At 37.4% G+C, this 25,247-nt stretch overlaps 1 protein-coding gene across 10 annotated transcripts in view; it reads right to left on the bottom strand.

The window, feature by feature from the left end:
• Nucleotides 1-393: 393 nt before the first annotated feature.
• Nucleotides 394-25,247, bottom strand: part of LOC110448903 (zinc finger MIZ domain-containing protein 1-like) — a 233,241-nt gene continuing 208,387 nt past the window's right edge. For 8 of the 10 annotated variants that reach the window (XM_021495396.1, XM_021495399.1, XM_021495400.1 and 5 more), the window contains 14 exons: nt 13,412-13,672; nt 11,179-11,410; nt 10,067-10,291; nt 9,460-9,711; nt 8,975-9,083; nt 8,626-8,761; nt 8,153-8,363; nt 7,260-7,365; nt 6,908-7,062; nt 6,625-6,692; nt 6,105-6,259; nt 5,579-5,710; nt 4,785-5,248; nt 394-4,586 (listed from right to left, as the gene is read on the bottom strand). In XM_021495396.1, the coding sequence (XP_021351071.1) occupies nt 4,431-4,586; nt 4,785-5,248; nt 5,579-5,710; nt 6,105-6,259; nt 6,625-6,692; nt 6,908-7,062; nt 7,260-7,365; nt 8,153-8,363; nt 8,626-8,761; nt 8,975-9,083; nt 9,460-9,711; nt 10,067-10,291; nt 11,179-11,410; nt 13,412-13,672 (2,662 nt within the window). In that variant the 3' untranslated portion in view covers nt 394-4,430. Of the gene's footprint in view, nt 4,587-4,784; nt 5,249-5,578; nt 5,711-6,104; nt 6,260-6,624; nt 6,693-6,907; nt 7,063-7,259; nt 7,366-8,152; nt 8,364-8,625; nt 8,762-8,974; nt 9,084-9,459; nt 9,712-10,066; nt 10,292-11,178; nt 11,411-13,411; nt 13,673-16,773; nt 16,888-25,247 lie in introns of those variants that run through there. The other 2 variants (XM_021495407.1, XM_021495403.1) reach the window with 2 other exon arrangements.

Genomic DNA, 25,247 nt, shown 5'->3' with positions numbered 1-25,247 from the left:
GACAAGTATACATAACTTTATGGTACACATGACAAGTATACACAACTGTATCGTACACATGACAAGTATACACAACTGTATGGTATACATGACAAGTATACATAACTGTATGGTACACATGACAAGTATACATAACTGTATGGTACACATGACAAGTTTCCACCTATGTTTACAGTATATAAAGTTCACTATGCTGTCTATCGAAGACAGGTTTATAGACAGTAGTTTGTCAATACTGTGCTACATACAGATCAAACTGTCAGGCCAATAATTGTACAAATCACGTCATACTTGTAAAACAAAAAGATATTGTTTGAACAAATTACGCCATCTTTTTTATCTCTTGGAACAGATCATCCAGTACAATTTGTATACTGTGCAGGAAGATTAATGTTTTTTTTACACAGGTATCAAAAGAATGTTCTTGTCACCTTAAAACCATGACTATGTTTGCCATGAAGGAACAGATAAGTTAAAACAAATGTTCATGTACAAAATGTAAGTTGGCAAGGGTGAAAAATAAATAATATCAAATTACGCTCTCAAAATTTTCTTTTAATGAGAACAGTCGTCAGAAAAAAATCAAATAATGAAATAACACAAAAATTCTAATTTGTACGTAGGTTTGTTTCCCTAAATCTACAAATTCCTGTTCTCTGTGTAATCACAAATATATACTAGTAATAATGTATATCAACAATACAATAAAATCTATTTACAGCCCTTCTGGGTTATCTCCCCTGCCATGCCAGAAGGAAAAGGCTAAAATGAACCATGTTGTCATGGAGATTATGCCATCATTTCTTTTGATTTATAATAAAAAATATGCATACTAAAAGACACTTTTAAAGCTTATATAGCAGCAAACTTAAACACGGTAAAATATGTCACTCAATGGTTTGGAAAGTGCAACATTTTCTGTTAAAATTTCAAGACTTTCAGAAATAATTTTTGTCTAAATTCATGTTTGTTACGGACATAAGAATGGGTCCATTGGAATGTAAGATGAGCACTGAATGCTCATTGTAAAATCAGTTCTTGTAAACAACACCAAATTGTTTTGAATGATAGTCCAGGATAATTAATGTAATGAAACCTAAATGTTGAGACCATGTATGTGCGTCACACTCTTGGCTCTGATGATGCAACCTGTTAGTAACGATTGTGAGGCAGGACTACTCTTTACAATGTCTGTTTCTGTCTGTACAGAAGAAACACCTGGACCCAAACCTTAAGTCATATGGTCTAATAAAAAAAGGTTGTCCTCAAACAATAGCATAAAATGATAATGTATTTCCTTAAGTGGATTAAATTAAACTCAAACATTTATATTAAATGTTTTGTTTTCTCTTGTGTGTCAAAATAAAATATTCAATAAAAGTTCGGATAAAACAGCGAGAGAAGAGAAAGATGTAAGGACTGTACCGAGAAATGTGCAGTAGAAGGCACATGGTTAGTAGATACATTTCCACCCTGATACTGAACTTGTGTTATAATTTGAAGCTCATCTGAGAAATTAAAGTTCCTTTGATTAAGGCATAGAATCATGATGTGTGTTTAGGGGTTTTTGTACAGTGATCTCTGTTCTTAACAATAAAGGATACATTTATGGACGAAACAATTTCTTCACAAGATGGTTTCATATATAAATAACATTTAATATACAACTGTCAAAATTTGTACACTTTACAATATTACTACAACAAGCTAAATCAACTTGATAATAAAATAAATCTGTACTACTATGACATGGACAGAATGTCAGACCAGACTAAGGGGATAGGCGAGACAGGGCTGCAAGCACTCGCCAGGGGTGGGGGGATACAATTATCTACTATCAAATACTTGCTAGATAGACTACTGACTTCATTTATATCAATGAAATGAAAAATAAATTATAAAATGGAGTGCCCCTTAGTCTGGTATGAGAAACGTCCCTGTTTTCTACTCAACTCCAAGCAAAATGAAACGATTAAGCAGTGAAGTAAAATGATAAAACAATTGCAAGGTACAAACGATTGCCACGTTGAGATTGCTGGTTTTCAATATAACAAATTGTTGAAGTCAAAAAATTAGCAATTAACCTCCCATATTAAAAAAAAAAGCAATTAAAATCATTTCATAAAACTTAAACTTAGGTCATTAAAGGGAGCAAATTTAATTTGTCATTTGTCTAAAATAAATCCTTTCACTTGTTAGAAAATACTTATTAAGGAGTATCCAGATCAGAAAAAACTATTCTTAGACACCAAACAAAGGGAGATAATTCCTCAGTAAAATCTATTGAAGAGGCTGAACATTGCAACATCTCGGCTTTTATGAAAGCAAGAGAAGAATTTTAACAGTTTGTGATATTGCCCTAGCTACTGTGCCAACAAGACAAATTCCTATGATCCTTGCAGACTGCTATGTTGTGTCGTTCTTTGGTATAAGTTCACAGTTTCTATGTGACAGAGTATACAGTTACCTGTAAAGATGGATCGATAGATGTGTGTATGCAAGAAAACTTGCTAATCCACATTACAACAGTCAGAAAAACATGCTTTGGAAACTGAATATTTCAATTTTTCTTTATGGTTCAATTTTCGAAATACAGGATTTCTGTAAGCTGTTCCAAAACCTAGTTTACTTTTGACAAGGTTTCACATTACATCATACCATGTCCATGAAGCACAACCGAACGTGTACATACTCAACTCGAAAATGGTCCTTTGTTATTCACAAAATTTAAAGGCAAACCTAGGCCAATTATTCCAAAAGGATCTGGATGTCTGCATTTTTTAATGACAAAAGTCAAAGTGTATTTCCAAACCCAGCACTTATTGTCAGAGGCTGTGGTGTGAAAGAAAATAATACAAAAACCATACAGAACATTTTTGATTAGGTTAAAAGGATTGAATGTAAATAAAAAAGACTTCGATAAAAATTAAGGCAACAGTGGGCCTGGGTACATACAATGTTGGGTGATTATAACATGGTGAATAGATCTGTCCCCTCAGTGATCTGTATTGCTTCATAGGCAGATTATTTAGGTGAATCTTGCACTCGTTTGCAGTTTGCTTAAAAAAATTCTACTGATAAATATTACGAAAACAAATAGTATATAAACCAGTTCATATATCTAACTGTACACTGTGTTGAATGTTGCTGCCTCTAGAAAGATTTCATTTAAAAAACACCAAAGTCATGATCTGAAGATAATAGAGATGTATGTTTTATATATGTAAAATGAAAGTGATCATTTTAAGAAAAACAAATTGCACCCTCTCTCTTATTCAAATAAATCAAAATGAAGAAAAAAAAGATAAAATTAAGTACACAATGTGCATTTGGCCCTTGGAATATATTACACAATGTACACACACACAGGGAGGTTGGGTTTTCTTAAATATATAATTATCTTAATCATTTTCATATTTCACTGAATATTTCCAAGACCATTTGCTGCCCAGTATGAACATGGATGTTCATAATTAGTTCAATAATGCACATTATACCATTAATAAATACACTACAGGTCAGATATCACCAGTTAAAACTGTTTTGTCTTCCTTGGTTTTGGCAAGTATCCTATGACCTTTACAACTGAGCCCATTATGACACTGGTCAACAGGTCCTGCCAGTCCAGTGGAGGTGGACAGTATCTATCTATAGCACGTCTGTCTCTCCACTGGTCACTCAGATCTAAGTGTCACTAACCACTCCTTTACTTGAAGGACACCTGAAGGTCAGTGCGTGTTGTCTGGAGGTGGCTGCGAGGCCCCCAGGACGACCGCGTCCAGTTCTGGGCACAGGATTCCATTTGTAGTTAAAACAGATTGACAAGTCAGGAGCCTCTCAACCTCCATCTTGTCCAAAAGGGAAGTCACTGTACACCAACGCTGCCACAGATTCTCCTTCCTTGTTGTCCAAATTGTGCCAAGTCTAATCACAACAAGGCAACGGTACCACTTGTGTGCCAAGTCTAATCACAACAAGGCAACGGTACCACTTGTAACGTATATATGGACAGTGGTACGAGTCCACAATAAATAACTCTAGTGTTTGGTCACATAGAAATATTATCACTATAAAAATGAAACTATCATGGTCATTTTTCCATGCATATATATCACACACACTGGCCTTCAAAATGATGAAGACAATGATTTTTTCTTTTCTTAAAACAACGATGAGATGATCAGTAAATCCTTGATGTGATGATGAATGAAGTGTAAAAATAATTCCTGGTCACATGATAAAATGAAGTGATTTTTCTGTCCGAAAGTCAGTATCTTTCTTTCACTTCTTGTATTGTAAAGTATATGTTAATATAGTTTTTTCTCTCTCTTGTATGTATTTTTTTCAACAGATGTAACAACAATATTGCATTAAATGTTTTGCACAGTGATTCTGCACTGAAGCTTGCAGTTGTAATGGCAACCTACAGATCAATCAAACAGTGCCAAAAGATCGTCTGTGGCGTTAGTGGTGCTATTGCTTTGATTGTTTCTATTTCCACTGTTGGGTGCCGGCGAACTTGAATTGTCAGGAGGTCCGAGATATGATAATAATTCAATGGGGTCTCCCAAGTTATCTAGTTGCAACTGCAAAATAGAAATGAAAATTTCATTTAATGTTTTATGATAATATAAAAATATACCAGTAACACATAAAGAGAACTCATAGGGATAAATGGGTGATACAAATATGATATTGTGACAACATCTCAAATGAGAATGAAAACAGATATTTTCAGCTAAATAACTATTTTACAATAAATAAAATACTCTTAATATACTCACATCAAGAGTTGGGTCACCATCACTTTCTAAAATAGGAGCTGGGTCAAAATTAAAGTCTCCCGCACTCGTGTCGCCATTTATGGACGTTTTGGTTAAAATATTATTTGGTTGTGGCGGATGGGACAGAGGGTGCGCTCCGCCACTATGATTAAGAGTCTGTGGTGTTGTAGGTGTGCCTGGCCCCTCCCCGTGTAGCCGGTGGTCCCCACTCGGACTCATCACAGGCACAGGTGATGGATAATTGCCTGAGTTGTGTATTTGTGGTTTGATATCCACAGAATGCAAATCGTTTGAGTTTGTATTGTTCATAACACTAGAATCTCCCGTATGGTGCCCCGTAGGCATGTGTGACAGGGGCCCCGAGTGGGGGTAATCTGTTGGTCCTCCCTGGTGTGGATAGTTGCCTGGTTGTGGCGGTCCTCCTGGCATCACTTCACTGCCCGACATCGTAGGATATACCGGCCCTGGGGTTAGAAGCACATCAGATTAATAAGTATGTCATAGACACATGCTACACATTGAATTCATCTCGTTTATTTTCCTGTTCACAAGATGTCATCGCATTTACATAATTACATTGACTTATATCTGCAATAATTATGTATCAAGAGGCTTACTTTTGTTTCTCTTCACACAGGTAAAACAGCATATTATACTTCATTATTGTTACAGTTTGAATGGTTTGTTTATATATTTATCACCATGGCCAGGAGACCAAACAACTCCATGCAGGGATATTGAAGAAACTACATTGTCAACACTAATTCTGTAGTAATGACAAAGTGCTAAGGTACCTTGTGATGAAGGCCTCATTTGGAACGGCGAGGACTGTCGTCCCCCAGAGTCCCATGAGGTCATAGTTGGTAACTGCATACTTGTTGGAGACATGGCCTTTGTCCACCGTGCGTTCGCACATGCATCACCTGCTGTAAAACAATCATTATCAAATAAAATGTTAATTGGAGAGATTAATTTGTGATGGGAGATCTGTTTAGTAATGGACCTACATGGGTGTAGATTGTGGCTTGGATGCAGAATAAGTACAGTATTGGGAAGGTGTAACCTGGGGTGGGTAGTGTTTGTGTGAGAAAGGGGGGATAACCTGATACAGTAAGATGTAATGTAGTATAGAGCTGGAGTAATGATTGGATAGTAAATAGTACAGTAACAAAATTCTGTTCGATAAAATCGCAATTTAAGAAAATCCTTTTTATCAATTTTTGTTATGTTTTAATTTATACTTGGAATGTTGTAAAAAAAAAAGATGTATTTACACAAGGAATATTGTGTTCAGAAAGATATATATTATTTAAGACTTACTTCCACCATCCTCTTCCTTGATAATTTTGTGTGGAACAGGTTTCCAGGCTGCCATTGGATCTATTGTCACTTCTTCAAACTCTGTACTCGACAGGTTGGTTAAAATACCCCAAATATACTGGTCTATTTCTAACCCTTCTAATAATGCTGTTTTACTGCAAACAAACACAACATTTTCATCAGTAAATTATAATCGTATCAGCAGGTTATTGTCAGCAGACTGGGCTATGTCCTCAGATTCTCGTACTAGCTTCAGTGTTTCAATCATAAGCACACTGTTAATTATTCATGACTATAATTTAACCTGAATACAGAATCCCATGACAACAGCTATTTCATAATCAGATTGATAAACAGGTTCTATCGGAAAATGTGATCTGCTGAATATGACTGCTTGCTGTTATAAGCTTCCCACCAGTTGTGTAATTAATGTTCCACATGTTAGGCAAACCTGTATTGAATAGTTTATAGGTTTGTGAATAGAAACATAAAATGTGAGCCACATGATGCTTTTACTTACTTGCAAACAGGACATCGCCAGGATCCTCTTTCACAATTCAATTGTAAATAGGATTCCAAATCAAAGCACTGAAACAACGGACAGAACAAGCGTTAGTAGACAGAGCACCACTCTCACAATACGGGGAACAATAATTCGTACAGTCAATAACAAATTACAATACTACAAATCATTACAACAATGTACTTAAATCATCAGTCTGTGTGCCACACCAAGAAACACAATTATGAAACAAAGAACCTGAGAAGTGAACATCCTGAAATCTGCTGTCCTAAGTGCTTACCTGTATGTGTTTACACTCATGTCCACGTGCAGGTAAGGTGATTCTTCGGAAGGTGATGGGACATTTTAATGACACTTTGATTGCCGTTTGCTCCACCCCGTCTTCTCCATTCAGTGAGCCACCACCTGATGCCACGTTACTGAAGTTTCTCTTGACTAGAAGATAGAGTCATATTCATTTATAAGATTGTGATTAACATTATTTGTAAAATTTCAAAGAATATTTTCAGGGCATTTTCCTACCTTTTTAATCTTTTCTTGCAATTTAAGAAAATGAAACACAAAATTTCAACAAACTGGACAGACGGCTTTCTAGATTTTATAATCAAGGAACTTGACAGAAGGATACCTACTTTTTGTGATACAATGTTCTGCAGGAAGCAGTCGTTTTCTCAATAGTCCCTGTAACACTGATCGCACACTCGGCCGGTGGACCAGCTGTAGCACAAATAGGTGGGACTGCAACACAAAAACGCAAACATTAACTTTCCACTGATAACCTGGATATAATGTAATCAAATTCTACTACCTGTATCAGGTCTAATCAATTCTACTACCTGTAACAGGTCTAATCAATTCTACTACCTGTATCAGGTCTAATCAATTCTACTACCTGTATCGGGTCTAATCAGTTCTACTACCTGTATCGGGTCTAATCAATTGTACTACCTGTATCAGGTCTAATCAATTCTACTACCTGTATCAGGTCTAATCAATTCTACTACCTGTATCAGTCTAATCAATTCTACTACCAGAAAGTGTATCAGGTCTAATCAATTCTACTACCTGTATCAGGTCTAATCAATTCTACCAAGACAGTGATGTTCATAGATTAATGGCAATGTATAACAGGATAAAACTGGACAAAAACATTTAATACATGGCTTTTTTTTAGCAAACTATTTCAGGAGTCATGTGTAACATGCCTTGGATAAATAATCTTTATTGAGTAACGGACCATCCGTGCATAAGATTATCGTATTGCTTTCATATACATCCAAGCCAAAAGAACAGGACCTTTTGCTGAGAATGTGCAAAACTTAGCATCAAAGACATCATATGACAAATCTGTTTGCATAGGAAAAAGAACAGCTTAATTTAAGTAATTTAATTATCTAGGTCTCATTTCTTAATATGCACTAAACTAGACACGAAAGCTCAGGGATTGACATTTCCGTATGGTAGAATATATTGGTGAAATTTATAACTTGGGATTCAAAATGTTGAGGGTTATTGAGGAACTTACACAACAGCAGGCTGTGACAGTGATCTGTATGGTGTTGCGACCCGGCGCACACACACCCTTGAGGTAAAGTGGTTTGTGAGAGGTTTTGTTTTCTCCTCGTTCTATGTTGAGAGGATTGGCATTAACACTGACTGTCACAGATGCAGGCCAGTTTGTGTTCATCTGTCGATCTTCATGGTGGAAACATTTTAACTGAAGTTCTAGGTCCGATCTGCCAAAACACAAAGATGTAACATGACTACCAACATAACATCAACTGGTGACCATAATACATTAACCCAGAATATTATTTTAAGTATGTAGCTGTTATTTTATCATACAAGAGTTACCTCCCTTCTCACTATCATAAACCAGATGTTTCACAAATCTGAGACATAAGACAAGGTTACCCTGACTCTTACAGAAAGAAGTCTTATCTCCACATGAGGGTCTAGAACACTGGATCTCACAGACAGAAAATATTGACTACTTACCTCCACATGAGGGTCTGGAATACCGATTCCCTCAAATGGAAGACATGGTTGCTGACTGCCAGGTTATGTTCCAGTCGGAACGGAGGTAATACCACCCCATCTCGAACGGGAAACGTCAGACGCAACTCATCCAGATCTGAAATATCACACAGTTTAATTATGTTCTGTTCTCAATGTGTAAATCATACTATACCTCAGGACCATATGATTAGGTGGAGTATGTCCTTATTTCACAAAACACAATGGTGTATTCCGGTGATGATAACTTTTACACATTTAAATGATTCTGTAACTTGACGAATAACAGGATTACAATACCATGGAGTATGCAGCAAGGTGTGTGGCTTACCTTTCTTTATACCCATGGGGCCTGGGTATGGGGATTGTACAGCCCCCGGGGTGATGGGGGGTGTTGGGTTTCCTGGTAAGGGTGAGTGTGGGTAGCTCATATTGGAGGACTGAAATACAAGGCACATAGGTCAGTTATATGGGAGTTCAAAGTAAAGAGGGCGTGTTAGGCTCAATCCTACCTCACAGCACTCATACAGACGTCATATTCTCACTTGGTAGATCAAATTATCAGTACAAGATGAAAAAAAGATAAATTATCAATTTAATAAGAAAAGAAATTTATTGAAATTTAATAGACATTTTTTCTGTTTCATTATTCCCAAAAATGACATTCTACTGTCCTGAATCTAGACTAGGTTAACTTACAAAATGTAGGTAAGAAAAGGTCAAGGTTGTGTAAGATAACGATTTTGTGATGACATGGGATTTTGACCACATGTGGATAACCAGGGTTTACTTAACAACACAGACCAACAAACTCACCTGCAGGTTTTGCTGGGGACCCTGACTGCTGTACTGGTTGAAGGGCTGACCTTGTGGGGCCATCTGCCGAACCTGAGGGGGGAACTGGTTTGGGCCATATTGGTTGTGGCCATTGACGTAGTGAGGGGGTGCGTTGGGGCGCATGCCAGGCTGTGGGCCATAGGTGGGGGAGGGTAGGGGCTGCTGTGCTGGGTACTGGGGCTTCTGGGGATACTGTTGCTGGACCCCGTAAGGCTGTGGCCCGCCATACTGCTGAAGACATATATAACGATAACAAATGATAACTTATTATTAATAAATAAAGATGTTAAATAATAAAACTACGAAATATATGTGCTTGACAGTATAACTTACAAGTAAACACATTATCTATGTTGTAAAGAGATACTTTAAGATTATTATCAAGGTTGTACGAGCTAACAGCTGTTAAGATACCTGGAGACAGAGGAGACCCATATCCTGATCATATATGGATGACTTGGCGAGAAAGAAATTATTTAACTACAATTATAATATCCAATTGAATACAAAGACCCCACCTGTCATTAATTATTCACACTCTCATAATTTGATATGCATGGAGATCGAGCTGTATGTGTAACCTTACCTGTACACCGTTAGGGAACTGCTGACGTTTCTGAGACATCATCTGTGAGGGGTTGGGGTAGGGGGCAGATGCTCTCCTACTCCCAACATTGTATTTGTGGACCATGGGACCCCCAGGGCCAGGGCCAGGGCCAGGACCTGGGCCTGGACCCTGCACCATTGGCCCTGTTGGGCGCTGAGGCATGCCCGGGTACTGATTATTGAATGACTGCTGGCCTGGCATCTGCTGTGAATGACAAAAAATACATTTTATTAATTCAATTCCAATGTCTATTTTATTATAGTATCACAGAACCTGTAAATGTAATGTAGAAAATCATTGAACTGATAGCTTCCTAATGAAATGGGAAGGATGTAGTTAATCAAAACACTGATTGAGTTTTTAATAGTGTTCAACAGATAATTTCTTGCTGTTTTTAATGACTATAGAATACCATGAACTCCATCGTTAGTAATTTTATTTCAATATCTGAAATGTCATCAGAGCGATTAAAGTATCGCAGATAAAAGTCGCAGGATTGGTCGGTAATGAAGGCATAGCGGTAAACTATCGGCAGTACAAAAGAACGGCCGATAGACAGGATGACCCAATTAGTGGCATTCCCTGCCACCCTCCATCACCTCCGTTCTGATTTCTATTGACTACAGCATTTTGTAGCACACATTTTGTTACAGGAGATCAACAGACTCACTTTATCACTTGTCTGTATCTATTACCATGAAATATTCATACAGCTGAGATAATGGTCATCGATCACTGATCACCACATCCAGGTAAAACTGACGATGTTGATTATACAGGTGTATCTGAGACACGCCTCCACATTTTATACTTAATAGCGATTGTTAAGACAACCATTCTGATTGGATCAATTACGTAAAGATATGGCTTATTCATGCAATGAACGCATCCAAAATTTAATTTCTTTGATGAAGCTTTTTATTTTTTCAAATTCATTCCTATAAAAGGCTAGAGGTATTACAGCAATGTTAAAACACTTTTATTTCACTAAAACCAGTAACATATGTCATGTATAAAGCATGTATGAAGTGAAGTTATTAAAAGTTGAGCGAGTCAATGTCAGTTTTAGACCCTTCTCCACCCAAGCTTACCTGCATATTTGGTGCATATTGACCATTCATGTTCATTTGCATGTTGATATTGTGTTGATTGTGCTGCTCCTGCATTACCATGCTGGCAGTGGCCGTTGCTGTTGCTGTTGCTGTGGCAGCCGCAGCCACCAGTGCTGCTGACAGAGCGGCATTGCCAGCCTGGCCCCCTGGGTAATCATTTGGACCATTTGGTGTGTTTGTGCCCGGCGTATTTGGGGTTGGAGGGTACCCACTGTACAGAAACAAGTATGTAACAGTTAATATCACATGACCTTCAGACAGTGATTGACCTGGGTCAAGGTTATTATATCATAAAACATGTATTATCTTTCCACAAATATAACCTTTTAACCAGTAATCATAGGTCTACTTTCAGTCCAGTGATAGCCAATTTAAATGAAAAAGAAGAACAAATGTTGACAGGTAATTGGTAAGAATTGAGATTCATAATACAGAGTAACTGGTAGAGTATAAATGTATAAAAGAAGTAAAAGACACAGCTAGTACATGGTAGTGCTTTGGTCCATCCACGGTTGGAGGGATGGTCAGATAACTGAATATTGATTAGGATGTTAAAATAAGAAATATTTTGCACATAAAAAATGATGACATTCACAATACTTTAACACATAAATCTGTGCTGAACCATGCATCATTAAAATTAAAAGTAAAGCAATTCAGTTTAAGGTGTTGTATATTGGCTCTATATAGGTATATATTAATACTGATTAACAGTGTGTGTACAAAGTACCAAGATACCTATCTACAACCAAGTCCAGAAATCAGTTACTCGAACACACAGGACATCTCTTAATTATTTAACAACAATAAACGTTTTCTGTCAGGAATGTAGACAGTCCTTTCAAACAGGGGTAAATATCTATTGGCAAGGATAATTGGTGTGTTAAAATACACAGCATTTAACAATAAAACCCATCTATCCAACACAAGGGCATTGGCAATGTCACAAATAGCATCAGGAAATAGGCACCAATCCTGGTTCTGTAATAGGCACCAATCCTGGTTCTGTAATTAGTCAAACTACAGAAAATCTATGACCAATGAACGAAATAGTCAAAGTGCATATAAACCTATATTTGGCTTGCTGCTATTATTATTGGAGTCGGTCACGACATGCTTTATCTAACATATCTCAATAAATGCTGACGAACAGGATATGTACCCCTCTCATAAATACATTCACAAAGCAACACAAGTGTCAAAGATTGCATCTGCGACTTAATCAGTAAAACAAATACTGCTGATGAACTTAAATATACTTATTTTAACATGTGAGGGGAGAAAAGTCAGTGTGAGGGGAGAAAAGTCAGTGTGAAGGGAGAAAAGTCAGTGTAAAAGAAATCAATGTGAGGGGAGAAAAGTCAGAGGTCTTTGGCAGCAGCCAGTGAAGACACGATAGCTATCTATGCAATACCCTTCAACTCTTAGTGTTAAACGGTAAACAAATTAATGTCTTGTTATGTCTGTATTGAGGCCACAGAAGGAGTGGCCCAAGTCAAGAGGGAACATGTCCAACAACAAACATCAACCACAACAACAAAATATCACACTAGCAAACCTGAGAAGAGAGCAGCAATTCTGGATGTAGCAAACTTAATATCAGACCATTAGACGGAAGGGCAGCCAGCCTTAACTAGGACCAGCAATCGTTATACTCGAAAAGCAGGAAATGGTGATGGACTTTGATATTAGCTATGGTTACTATCATTGTTTAGGGACTGTAAACATGGAAATCCTTGCTTGTGGACAAAATTGTCTTAAGACTCTAAAACTGATCACAGTGTGGAAATGTATGAGCTGGCAATGGTTCTGAAACATGTGAGTTTATTTGAATATGCATATTTTTGGGCTTATTAACTCAACGTGAAAAACAAACTCATTTCCGTACCACAAAAATGTCCATCTTTACGGTGTTAGGATGGACACAAGTATTGATAGTAAGTCAAGGAATGGTTGCTGTATTGGTGAATCTAGGATGGACCTGTTATGATAGTGAGGGTGAATCACCTGAAGGTGATCTCATCCATGTAACTGGAAGCAACAATAGTGGTAATACCATAGCCTGATTTTGAAGGTTTACACCTTACCACCATCAGTTGGTCACAGATCCAGATCGGCACTTTACCGGTCACTTATAATATAATCATCAACAAAGTTGTTAATGATATAAAATCTTAATTCAGATTCGTTCTGCAAAAGAAAGCATCAGTACCTGGGCCTTTGGTAACCTCCAGAGTCTCGGCGGAAGGGGATATTCTGTGGATTGCTGTAGTTTCCCTTCTGCATCTGCGTATTGAATCCCTGAGGTTGCTGTGTGTAGTTAGTAGTAGACATGGTGGTGTTGGTGTAGCCAGGCGTGTTGTGTTGAAAAGGACCGCTCTGGGTTGACTGTGTGGTCCCCCACACCGTTGTCACAACCGACAATGCTTGACCGGGCTGACCCTGATTACCTAACCACTGACCATTGGGATCACTGCAAAAACACAAACAGAAATGCACATTATTAATTAGCTTGTTATCACCCCTGTTACCTGTATTGTAACAGGGATCATTTTACATAGTCTATATAAAAGGCAATACAAATGATACAAATTCTACCACATACACCAACTTGTTTGAGGTAATTAACAGTGACCTTGACCCCAGCGTCTGAAATACAACCTTGTTGGAGGTATAACAGTTGTTTACTTATATCAAAACACTTGTATACAAGATTTTTAACATGGAGCTTTGACAAAAGATTTTCAGCACCCTGAAATGTGAACTTATTAGCAGTAGTATCATACTTATTTACACTTGTTTGAAGTTTCATGAAGATCCATTGGGAAGTATAGTATATAGAAATGACATTGGTTGGACAGATGTGTATATTATAGACCCCCTCAGTATTCACTAGTTGTACCTGGGTTGTAAATAGGAAAATAACTTAAGTACCCGGTTTTATTATGATATATCAGGTACTGTTCACATATTGTAACAGAGGTCCAAGGCATGACACCTTGGGTAAACATGCTGTACAGTTTACATAGTAGTATTTTTACTACAAACAAACACGTAGGTAATGGCAGTGTTAAGTATCCCCTGATATTACTGTAACACAACACATCAGCAGTTCAAACTCTTCTCCTTTTTATCTATTTCACATATTGTCAACAAGCCACTTTGATCTCTCTAAGTTTATCATAAATGTAACGTTATTTTAAAAACAACTACATAAATGATTTAATGAGGTAAACCATTTCCCTATTTCAGTGTACATACTGACAAGATTTACAGAAATACAGGTCATCTGTATACTATAAAATAATGATGTCATCCTTAGAAATTACCCGATATTGTAAACCTGTCAGGTAAAAATGACCTGATTAATAAACCTCCTGTCATCCATTATCAGGGGCTTTATTCAGTCGGTTTCCCAATTAACACCTCACCTGTCTACAACCTTGTCACCTATATAGCTCATAAATATTCATCAACACCAGCCATCATTTCACGGTTCAAGTATGATAAATTCCATATTTTTAAAAAATCAGTTAGAAAGAAAATTGTAAGTCATAGTAAATTTTAATGAAATGTTGTTCATTCATCATACAGCAAACTAAGCTCAGGTATATGCAGCAGTATATATGATACACAACAAGCTGCAGTGACAGCTGTTCAACAACAGAACAATGAGACCTACTGATTAGATCTCCTAGCTTATAGACCCACATAACAGCACTGCAAATCACAAATAGTCCACTCCTTTGTGAACAAATCGTAAAACAAGTGAGTTATTCTGACATAATACCAGATACATTTGTATTGTATTCCCCACAAAATATCATACCTCGTATCACTATTTACTGATAAAGCAATGCAAAATGGAATACACACAAGCTATGGTAATGTAGAGAATCGTTAGTGCAAGATACTTGCAACGTGCCGCGTACACTGGCACAGTGCAAAGTACCTGTAATTCCTTGTAAATATGTAAATAAGATAGAGAGACAAGAGTATAAAAAGTGATATCATGAAATCAGTGGGTTTTAAACGAGCTCTACAGGGTCTTATTGATTGTGTTATGCAAGATCTGAACAATCGATACAAAACTATCAAGACATTAGAGGCGAAAACACCACCATATTCCAGTTGGTATTGACAAATGTAGCCAACCTACTGCAAACAGTGACCCTGTGGAAGTCACAGCACCTTACATCTACAGTAGGATAAAACAAGGCCCCGCGGTCATGACAGCACCTTACATCTACGGTAGGAGTAAACATGGCCCCGCGGTCATGACAGCACCTTACATCTACAGTAGGAGTAAACATGGCCCCGTGGTACTGACAGCACCTTAAATCTACAGTAGTAGTAAACATGGCCCCACAGTAATGACAGCACCTTAAATCTACAGTAGTAGTAAACATGGCCCCACAGTAATGACAGCACCTTACATCTACAGTAGGCGTAAACATGGCCCCGTGGTAATGACAGCACCTTAAATCTACAGTAGTAGTAAACATGGCCCCACAGTAATGACAGCACCTTACATCTACAGTAGGAGTAAACATGGCCCCGTGGTAATGACAGCACCTTACATCTACAGTAGAGTAAACATGGCCCCACAGTAATGACAGCACCTTAAATCTACAGTAGTAGTAAACATGGCCCCACGGTAATGACAGCACCTTACATCTACAGTAGAGTAAACATGGCCCCGCGGTAATGACAGCACCTTACATCTACAGTAGTAGTAAACATGGCCCCACAGTAATGACAGCACTTCACATCTACAGTAGGAGTAAACATGGCCCCGCTGTAATGACAGCACCTTAAATCTACAGTAGTAGTCAACATGGCCCCACGGTAATGACAGCACCTTAAATCTACAGTAGTAGTAAACATGGCCCCGTGGTAATGACAGCACCTTACATCTACAGTAAGAGAAAACATGGCCCCGCAGAAATGACAGCACCTTACATCTACAGCAGGCGAAAACATGGCCCCGCAGAAATGACAGCACCTTACATCTACAGTAGGAGAAAACATGGCCCCGCGGTAATGACAGCACAGCACCTTACATCTACAGCAGGAGTAAACATGGCCCCTCGGTACAGCTTGTTACATGGATAGATGGAGAAAACATGGACCCTTGGTAATGACAGCACCTTACATGTACAATAGGAGGAAATACCTTTACATCTTCATAACTAATACAAATAAGAGAAATATCACAGGCCACTTACCAATAAGGTTTAGTTGGAGAATTAGCTTTTTCTTTATATTGAGAGCCAATGTGGCCCCTTGAAAATGTGTACGTCTTAAGGGGTTATTAGGTGATCAAGCCTTTTAGTTAGAACTGGAGTCTTCACGGGTACAAATTGTACATCCAATATCCGAGATTGAAACATGAACACACTGGTAAATTTATAACCCGCATTGAAGATGTCAAGGTCAGGAGGCCACATGACAGTATTACATCCATCAAATAGTGCAAATCAGTTTGAAATTCCCAAGAATGGAGTATAATTGAGACAAAAATATGTTGTCAAGTTCTTAGATAGCCATCAGAACATGGTCAACAAAACTTACTAAAACATATTTGTTCATTAAGCAGTGATGCAGACTGAGAACTGTTGTCATTAAGTAGGGTTATGTTCCATAGGTCAGAGCTTCACTTCCCGGTCACAGATCTGACACTACCGAGACATGCACCCGTACTTAACAGTAAATACACACGGAACAAGTCAACGCACATCTCTATCCTCGGAAATGTAATAAAGTCAACGAGACAAGAAAACTAACTCTGACCCTCCTGTACATATGTATATTTAGTACACCTCTTTATCTTTTATGAAGGTTTAAACATGAAGCGCTGTTAGGTCAAATGTGAGTAAACAGGCTTCCAAATTGCTTAGATTGTTATATAAAGTATATATATATACGGTATATACATACACCTTACAATACACTACAGTGCTGTGTACCTGTAATGTGTTATAAGAGTAGCAACGGTATATATGTATACCTATAAATCTAATAACTTGTTGAGAATGAGCATACATACATAATGTGAGAAACGGTGGACCACCAGATGAATAGATTTGTTACACTGCCAAAAAGGAACCAAAACCGGGTCATTTATATTGTAAAGATAAAACCGCTGTCACAAAGAGCACCTGGTTCATTGTGGGCTTGTTTTGAATAGAAAGGTCCATCCTACATGTTAAACGTAGGCCAACAAATAGTCTGATGGCAACTGTAAACCAGCCTACCTATTGTGTACCGCTAATTGTGGTGAACCCGTGTTTACAGGGATAATACACCTGTTTACATCAGCGACAAAACGCCGGCCATTGTTTACAGGTGTAACAGATTCTGAAGGTTAAAACATATTCAAAAGAAAACTAAATGTTTGTCATGTTATCTGTTTGAACAAAACGGAGGCTATTAATTATTTTCATAATTTCAAAAAGTTTAGTCAATACAATTTCTCAAACTTTTTGTGTATGATTTATTATAGGAGATAACACAAATATATATATATATATATACAGTCTAAAAAATAACATCCATAAGGATCATTTTTCTGATTTATAATATATATTCACAATGATGTATGCAATTTGAGCAAAAGATTATTTTTAACAATATAATTCCACTGTCTGATATTTGCGTATGTCACCACACTACTTTGTTCATTGTATAAACTTCAGGTACATTACATATCATCAGAAGCGATCAGGACAGCTTTTTGTTTTAATATTTTTCTAATATAGTACAGCTTATGCCCAATGATCAATACCTAGTGTAGTATAGCACATTCTTTATTTGTAAATGATACATCGATTTTGATCAGGAACAAGTGGGTAGTAGTAAATGTTTAATGACACACTGATTTCTGATAAGGGACAGTGAAGTACTCCAGGTATACAGCCTGTTATATATGTAAATCTTTACCTCTAGGTATACAGCCTGTCATCTATGGTAAACGTTTACCTCTAGGTATACAGCCTGTCATCTATGGTAAATCTGTACCTCTAGGTATACAGCCTGTCATCTATGGAAAACCTTTACCTCTAGGTATACAGCCCACCTCTTAAACCTGAATTATAGTGATACAGCCTGTCATCTATGTAAATCCTCACTTCTAGGTATACTGCCTATCATCTATGATAAACATTTACCTCTAGATATACAACCTGTCATCTCTGGTTAACATTTACCTCTAGATATACAGCCTGTCATCTATGGTAAACATTTACCACTAGATATACAGCCTGTCATCTATGGTTAACTTAAACTTCTAGATATACAGCCTGTCATCTATGGTTAACTTTACCTCTAGATATACAGCCTGTCATCTATGGTAAACATTTACCTCTAAATATACAGCCTGTCATCTATGGTAAACTTTAGCTTCTAGATATACAGCCTGTCATATATGGTAATTTTTTACTTCTAGATATACAGCCTGTCATCTATGGTAAACTTTAACCTCTAGATATACAGCCTGTCATCTATGGTAAACATTTACCTCTAGATATACAGCCTGTCATCTATGGTTAACTTTACCTCTAGATATACAGCCTGTCATATATGGTAAATTCTTACTTCTAGATATACAGCCTGTCGTCTATGTCAAACTTTAACCTCTAGATATACAGCCTGTCATCTATGGTAAACTTTAACCTCTAGATATACAGCCTGTCATCTATGGTAAAGTTTAACTTCTAGATATAAAGCCTGTCATCTATGGTAAAGTTTAACTTCTAGATATACAGCCTGTCATCTATGGTTTACTTTAACCTCTAGATATACAGCCTGTCATCTATGGTTAACTTTAACTTCTAGATATACAGCCTGTCATCTATGGTTAACTTTAACCTCCAGATATACAGCCTATCATCTATGGTAAACATTTACCTCTAGATATACAGCCTTTCATCTATGGTAAACTTTAGCTTCTAGATATACAGCCTGTCATCTATGGTAAACATTTACCTCTAGATATACAGCCTGTCATCTATGGTAAACATTTACCTCTAAATATACAGCCTGTCATCTATGGTAAACTTTTACTTCTAGATATACAGCCTGTCATCTATGGTAAGCTTTTACTTCTAGATATACAGCCTGTCATATATGGTAAATTTTTACTTCTAGATATACAGCCTGTCATCTATGGTAAACTTTAACCTCTAGATATACAGCCTGTCATCTATGGTAAAGTTTAACTTCTAGATATAAAGCCTGTCATCTATGGTAAAGTTTAACTTCTAGATATACAGCCTGTCATCTATGGTTTACTTTAACCTCTAGATATACAGCCTGTCATCTATGGTTAACTTTAACAGCTAGATATACAGCCTGTCATATATGGTAAACATTTACCTCTAGATATACAGCCTGTCATATATGGTAAACATTTACCTCTAGATATACAGCCCGTCATCTATGGTTAACTTTAACCTCTAGATATACAGCCTGTCATCAATGGTTAACTTTAACCTCTAGGTATACAGCCTGTCATCTATGGTAAACTTTAACTTCTAGATATACAGCCTGTCATCTATAGTTAACTTTAACCTCTAGATATACAGCCTGTCATCTATGGTTAACTTTAACCTCTAGATATACAGCCTGTCATATATGGTTAACTTTTACTTCTAGATAAACAGTCTGTCCTGTTAACCCTTTACTTCTAGGGATACAGTCTGTCCTGTAAAACCTTTAATTAAAGGGATACAGTCTGTCCTGTAAAACCTTTAATTCTAGGGATACAGTCTGCCCTCTATAGTAAACCTTTACTTATATGTATTTTGCCAGTTCTCTCTAGATCTATTAAACCTTAATTTCTATGTATAGAGCAGTTCGTCTATGGTACCATTTTACATTTATTTCTAGGGATACAGTTATCTTTCTTCCGTGTTAAACCTTAAACGGTTTGAGATACAATGCTGTACATGTAGTCTCCTATCTGACAAAATTTTTGCCCAGGCAGGAATGCTACTCAATATCACCCCTAACTTGAACATCTTATCAGTGTTGGCCTTTGACCTCTCTGGTAGAGCCCTGGATAGTTACATAATGTAGAACTGTAGGTGAATCTACAGGTATACATACAGTAGGTGTACAGTAATACTCCATCTTACTTAATAAGATGAGTAATCTCCTACAGCTTTGTATCACATTGTTGCCAGTTTGCCAGCAGTGAACTCCCTGCCTTCTCCCAGCCAAACCTGTCTTACTCCACACCACATATATATCAGATAGATCATCATCCGCTAAACACTGACAGTTCTTAATTTCACACCTAAATATCTATGTAGACCAGTGTGTCATGCGGTGTAGGTATCATTAAATTTTTCTTTTTCTTTTATCTGACAAATTGACTACATTACAGACTTTTAAAGTTTGCCTTGAATTTGTATACATTTAAAAAATACTCTGCATTTGTATACATTTCCCCTGTCTGTCTGGTACACTCGAGATAAATTGAAAATTTCGTAACCTACTTTACCTATCAGTCTGTCACGGTCATATATTTACCTGTAATGATAATTTGCATAATTAAGGGAGTTACTTAAAATAACTTTAAATATTCAATCGGATATGAAACTCACTGATTCAAGGTCAATTTTGTGGTGCTGAGAGCAAAAAAAAGCAAGTACATACAAGGTTGATGTTCGCAATAGAGCTGTACAGGATAATCCTTCCATTAGGTATTTTTAATACATGATAGTGAGGGGCTGACAGGTATTAATGATTCACTCGGTTTCATGTCTTTTAATTCTTACATACTTGATAACTATGACTTTCTCACAGTGGGTCAAGGTTATTTCTAATAACTCTCCAACCCAGAAAGCTTCTCAACCAAATATCATGACTTTCAGCTTTGTGTTTTTAAAATTGTTACTTTTTCTGTACATATGACATCCTCAACTTCAAAACTGATTCAGTGTTATATATATTTGCAAATTTTAAAACTATCATCTTAAACAAGACCAGGAAACAAATAGCATTAATAAATACAAGTACTTATGAAGACATTTTAACACATTTGATCTCTGTGACCTTGAAATCATATAAAGGTAATCTACTTCAAACAAATTTGACAGCACTGCACTTCAGCCAGCTACAGTGAACATAGCAGGACTCGAGGCATTATAGGTCTTTCAAGGAAGTTGTAAGAAGTTTTAACATTTGAAACCTGTAACCTTGAAAGACGATCAAGGTTCTTTATCTCAATAAATCTGATAACCCTTGTACTGCTTCAAACTACAGAATACATAGCATGGATCTAAGCTTTACAGTTCTAAGGAAGTTGTTTAAATGAATGATTACACATGCTGTACCATCACATTGACTTTAATATGGATGAGAAAAATATGTCCTATTAATTCAATTGTTACATAACCCAGTCAATGAGGTTAAACTGTTTGTGGAAGAGAGACCAGTAGATGTTTATGAAAGAATAGACTGATAGTGGATGTTTGTGGAGGAGAGACCAGTATATGTTTGTGAAAGGATGGACTGATAGTGGATGTTTGTGGAGGAGAGAGACCAGTAGATGTTTATGAAAGAATAGACTGATAGTTGATATTTGATGAGAAAAGACTAGTGGAGGTTTGGGAAAGAAAATCTGGTAGAAAATTGTGAAGGGAAGACGGATGATACCCACCATTGGACAAAGACATCTACACTCTCAGTCAGGGATAGATATTTCTTTACCCTAGAACCCTAGGGTAAAGAAAAGGGGAATTCCCTGTCAAAACAATTGTATGATAGCAGATTATGGAAGATATCTCTAGATTCGCTGGACGTTATTAAATCAATGTTTGCATTTAATGAAATTACCAATTGTACTTGATGTGGGAGAAATGACCCCTTGGGTCGAGATTTTTCTGTCTTACCTGCGGAGGGGAAGGTTACATTAATGTTTGTGAAGGAAAGCTAAGTTAAGACACACACACAGATTACAAAACCTGAAACAGCTTGTCTACAGATGATTTAACATCCCGAGACAAATGAATAGGTGACAAATATGCTGTTTTCCATCGTCAATGAAAACATTCTTTCAACACCTTCAGCAATGAAGAGGAGAAGGAGGTCCAGAACACAACAGCTGCAGCAGTGGCCACACTTGTCATACGTGATACGTTCACCTCAATTAAATTGGTCTATCACAGCAGGGACAGTTCAATTGTTCGGTATATCAGTCATGAGTGTTGGAGTTTCCATATGAATGGTTCAAATTATGAATTGTTAAATATATCTGTATACATCAACAAAAATACTCTGGTCAATATCTTTGTTAAAAGATCTGCCAGATTTCACCACAAAACAGAGTGAAAATCAATTGTCCACTGACAACAGATGATATTTATATGTAGTGAGAGTGTAGCATGTGTATATTTCCACATTAACCAAGCCACATTTACCTGTACACCAACTACCTAGCCCACAGTAAAACACAAGACATTACAAATTGATCCACATCATATTTACATAAAACCTAAATACATATATTATAAGTAAAGGTATCAGCCTGCCAATGCGATGTATTGACTATTAGCTTCCTTTAACAACAGATTATCAACAAGTTATATGGGACGTCTAAAAATATAAACAATTGATTGACAATACAGGTAAAACTCAAGCATAGAACAGGCATGGCTTTGTTTTATGATGATCAGTATTTTATTATACTTTTATGTCTAATGTAGGTCATTATGTCCTTTGCAGATATGAATAATGTAATGATTTACTTACTTCAATTCTTAATTAACCTTTTAGTTTTTAACATATTCTAGTGGTGTTGAGATACAGAAGCCACACAATAACTTGCGCCTCATTAATGCATGTTGACAAAATGGATGTTTATTGAATATTAAAGGTGACAAAACAATCGGATGTGTATGCATGTGTGTTGGGACTTTTGACAGTTTGGTTACAAAGGAACACAGAACAATACACCAGAAAGGCTGGGCACTCTTCATTAACAACAAAGATTTCCACAATTAAATGTTGACTGGACAGATGTCAGGCATACTGGATACAGAGGCTGAGACGGATCTGGGACACTGAGCTGTGTGAATTAATCACTGCACAATCTGTACTCTGTAAAACATACACCCTTATCATACACACACTTTCAGCAGTGGAAATAAATCCTCGGCATCAAACTATCTGATCAATAAGTGACAGAAGCTATTATGAATATTGATTTCTAAACATTGATATACTCACAGAAATTGGATCTAATTATTACAGATAACTATCTGTATCGGTGTGTGGGTGTGACTGCAGGTCAGGCACTCTTCACTAGCATACACTGGTGGTAACATTGCCTCAACTAAACCTATATCTCCAATATATTGGAGTATATCCGCAAAACAAGTAATTGTTTCAATAACAGGATATTAACATCTGTGTCAAGCCTTGTGGGAGGGGAGGAGGGAGTGGACAGATTAGAATACAACTTATCATCAACACCGATTCAGGAATGAAAGCAAGAATATTGTGGATGGTTGTCATGGGGAAGGATGTTGTAGATGGTTGTCATGGGGAGGGATGTTGTGGTGGGTTGTCATGGGAATGGATGTTATGGTGGGTTGTCATGGGAAGGGATGTTGTGGATGGTTTTCATGGGAAGGGGTGTTGAGTTGGGTTGTCATGGGGAGAGATGTTATGGTGGGTTGTCATGGGAAGGGATGGTGTGGATGGTTTTCATGGGGAGGGATGTTGAGTTGGATTGTCATGGGGAAGGATGTTGTAGATGATTGTCATGTGGAGGGATGTTGTGGTGAGTTGTCATGGTTAGAGATGTTGTTGATGGTTTTCATGGGGAGGGATATTGAGGTGGGTTGTCATGGAGATAGATGTATGGATGGTTGTCATAGAGGAATGTTGTGGATGATTGGGGAGGGATGTTGTGAGTTTTCACAGGGAGAAATGTTGGTTGGTTGTCATAAGAGAGAAAGTGTAGTGGGTTGTCCAACATTGGTAAGAATAATGTGGATGGCCACCACTTGGAGGGATATTGTTGTGGGTTGTTCTGGGGAAGGATGTCTTGGTAAGTTCACAAGGGGAGAAATAAGTTGGCAATGGTGGTTATGGAGAATGGATGGGGATGATGTCATCATGAATGAAGATGAAATGAGGAGGTATTTTAGTGAGGGGTTTGATGACAATGTCAGGAGGCAGAAGGGTTATAGGAAGGTGGTGACAGGAAGAGGAAGTTTTGGGACATAATGACTGGAGGAGGCTGCATAGGGTGAGGGGAGAGATGGTTAGTGACAAAGAGGAGGGAGTGGAGGGTGTAGTGACAGGAGGAGGCAGGAGTTAAGAGAAGGGGGAGGGGTTGTGACAGGAGGAAGTAGGAGTTAAGAGAAGGGGGAGGGATTAGTCACAAAATTTGGCAGGAATGGGGAATGGTAGTGACAGAAAGGGGTAGGGAGAAAGTCAATAAAAAGGCTGGATTAATGAAAGTGATAGAAATGTTTTCTTTGGGGCCCTGCCCTAGCCCCTGGAATGGGGCAGGAATTCCAATTTTACAATGTTATACCCTCATCCACCAAAGATGATTCTCACCAATTAAGAATAACTTTCTGCTAAAAATGGATAAAATATACCCAAAAGTGTTCTTTCCCTATATAAACTATAGTAAACTTTACCCCCTCCCCAAGGGGGAACGGATGGCTTAGGGGTCCTGAAATTGACCATTTCAATAAAGCTCCTGATGATCTTTCTATCCATGCACTAAAATTGACTGTAGTACCTCTGAGTCTGGAGAAGAAGATTTTTGAAATATTGGTAAATTTTTCCTTTGGGGCCACGCCCTGGTCCCTAGGGTTGAGGTAGGAATTCCAATTTTGCATTTTAAAACCATCTTCCTCCAAGGTTAATTCTCACCAAGTAAGTATAATCTCCTATAGAAAATTGTTAAAATATACCCAAAAGTGTTATTTCCCTATATAGACTATAGTAAACTTTTACCCCCTCCCACAGGGAGAAGGGATGGCCCGGGGGTCCTGAAATTTACAATTGAAATAAAGACCCTG

This window comes from Mizuhopecten yessoensis, unplaced genomic scaffold (genome assembly GCF_002113885.1).
Source record: "Mizuhopecten yessoensis strain PY_sf001 unplaced genomic scaffold, ASM211388v2 scaffold4373_2, whole genome shotgun sequence".
NCBI lineage: Eukaryota > Metazoa > Mollusca > Bivalvia > Pectinida > Pectinidae > Mizuhopecten > Mizuhopecten yessoensis.
Note: the sequence above shows the minus strand (reverse complement) of the source record. Positions and strands in the feature narration are given on the sequence as shown.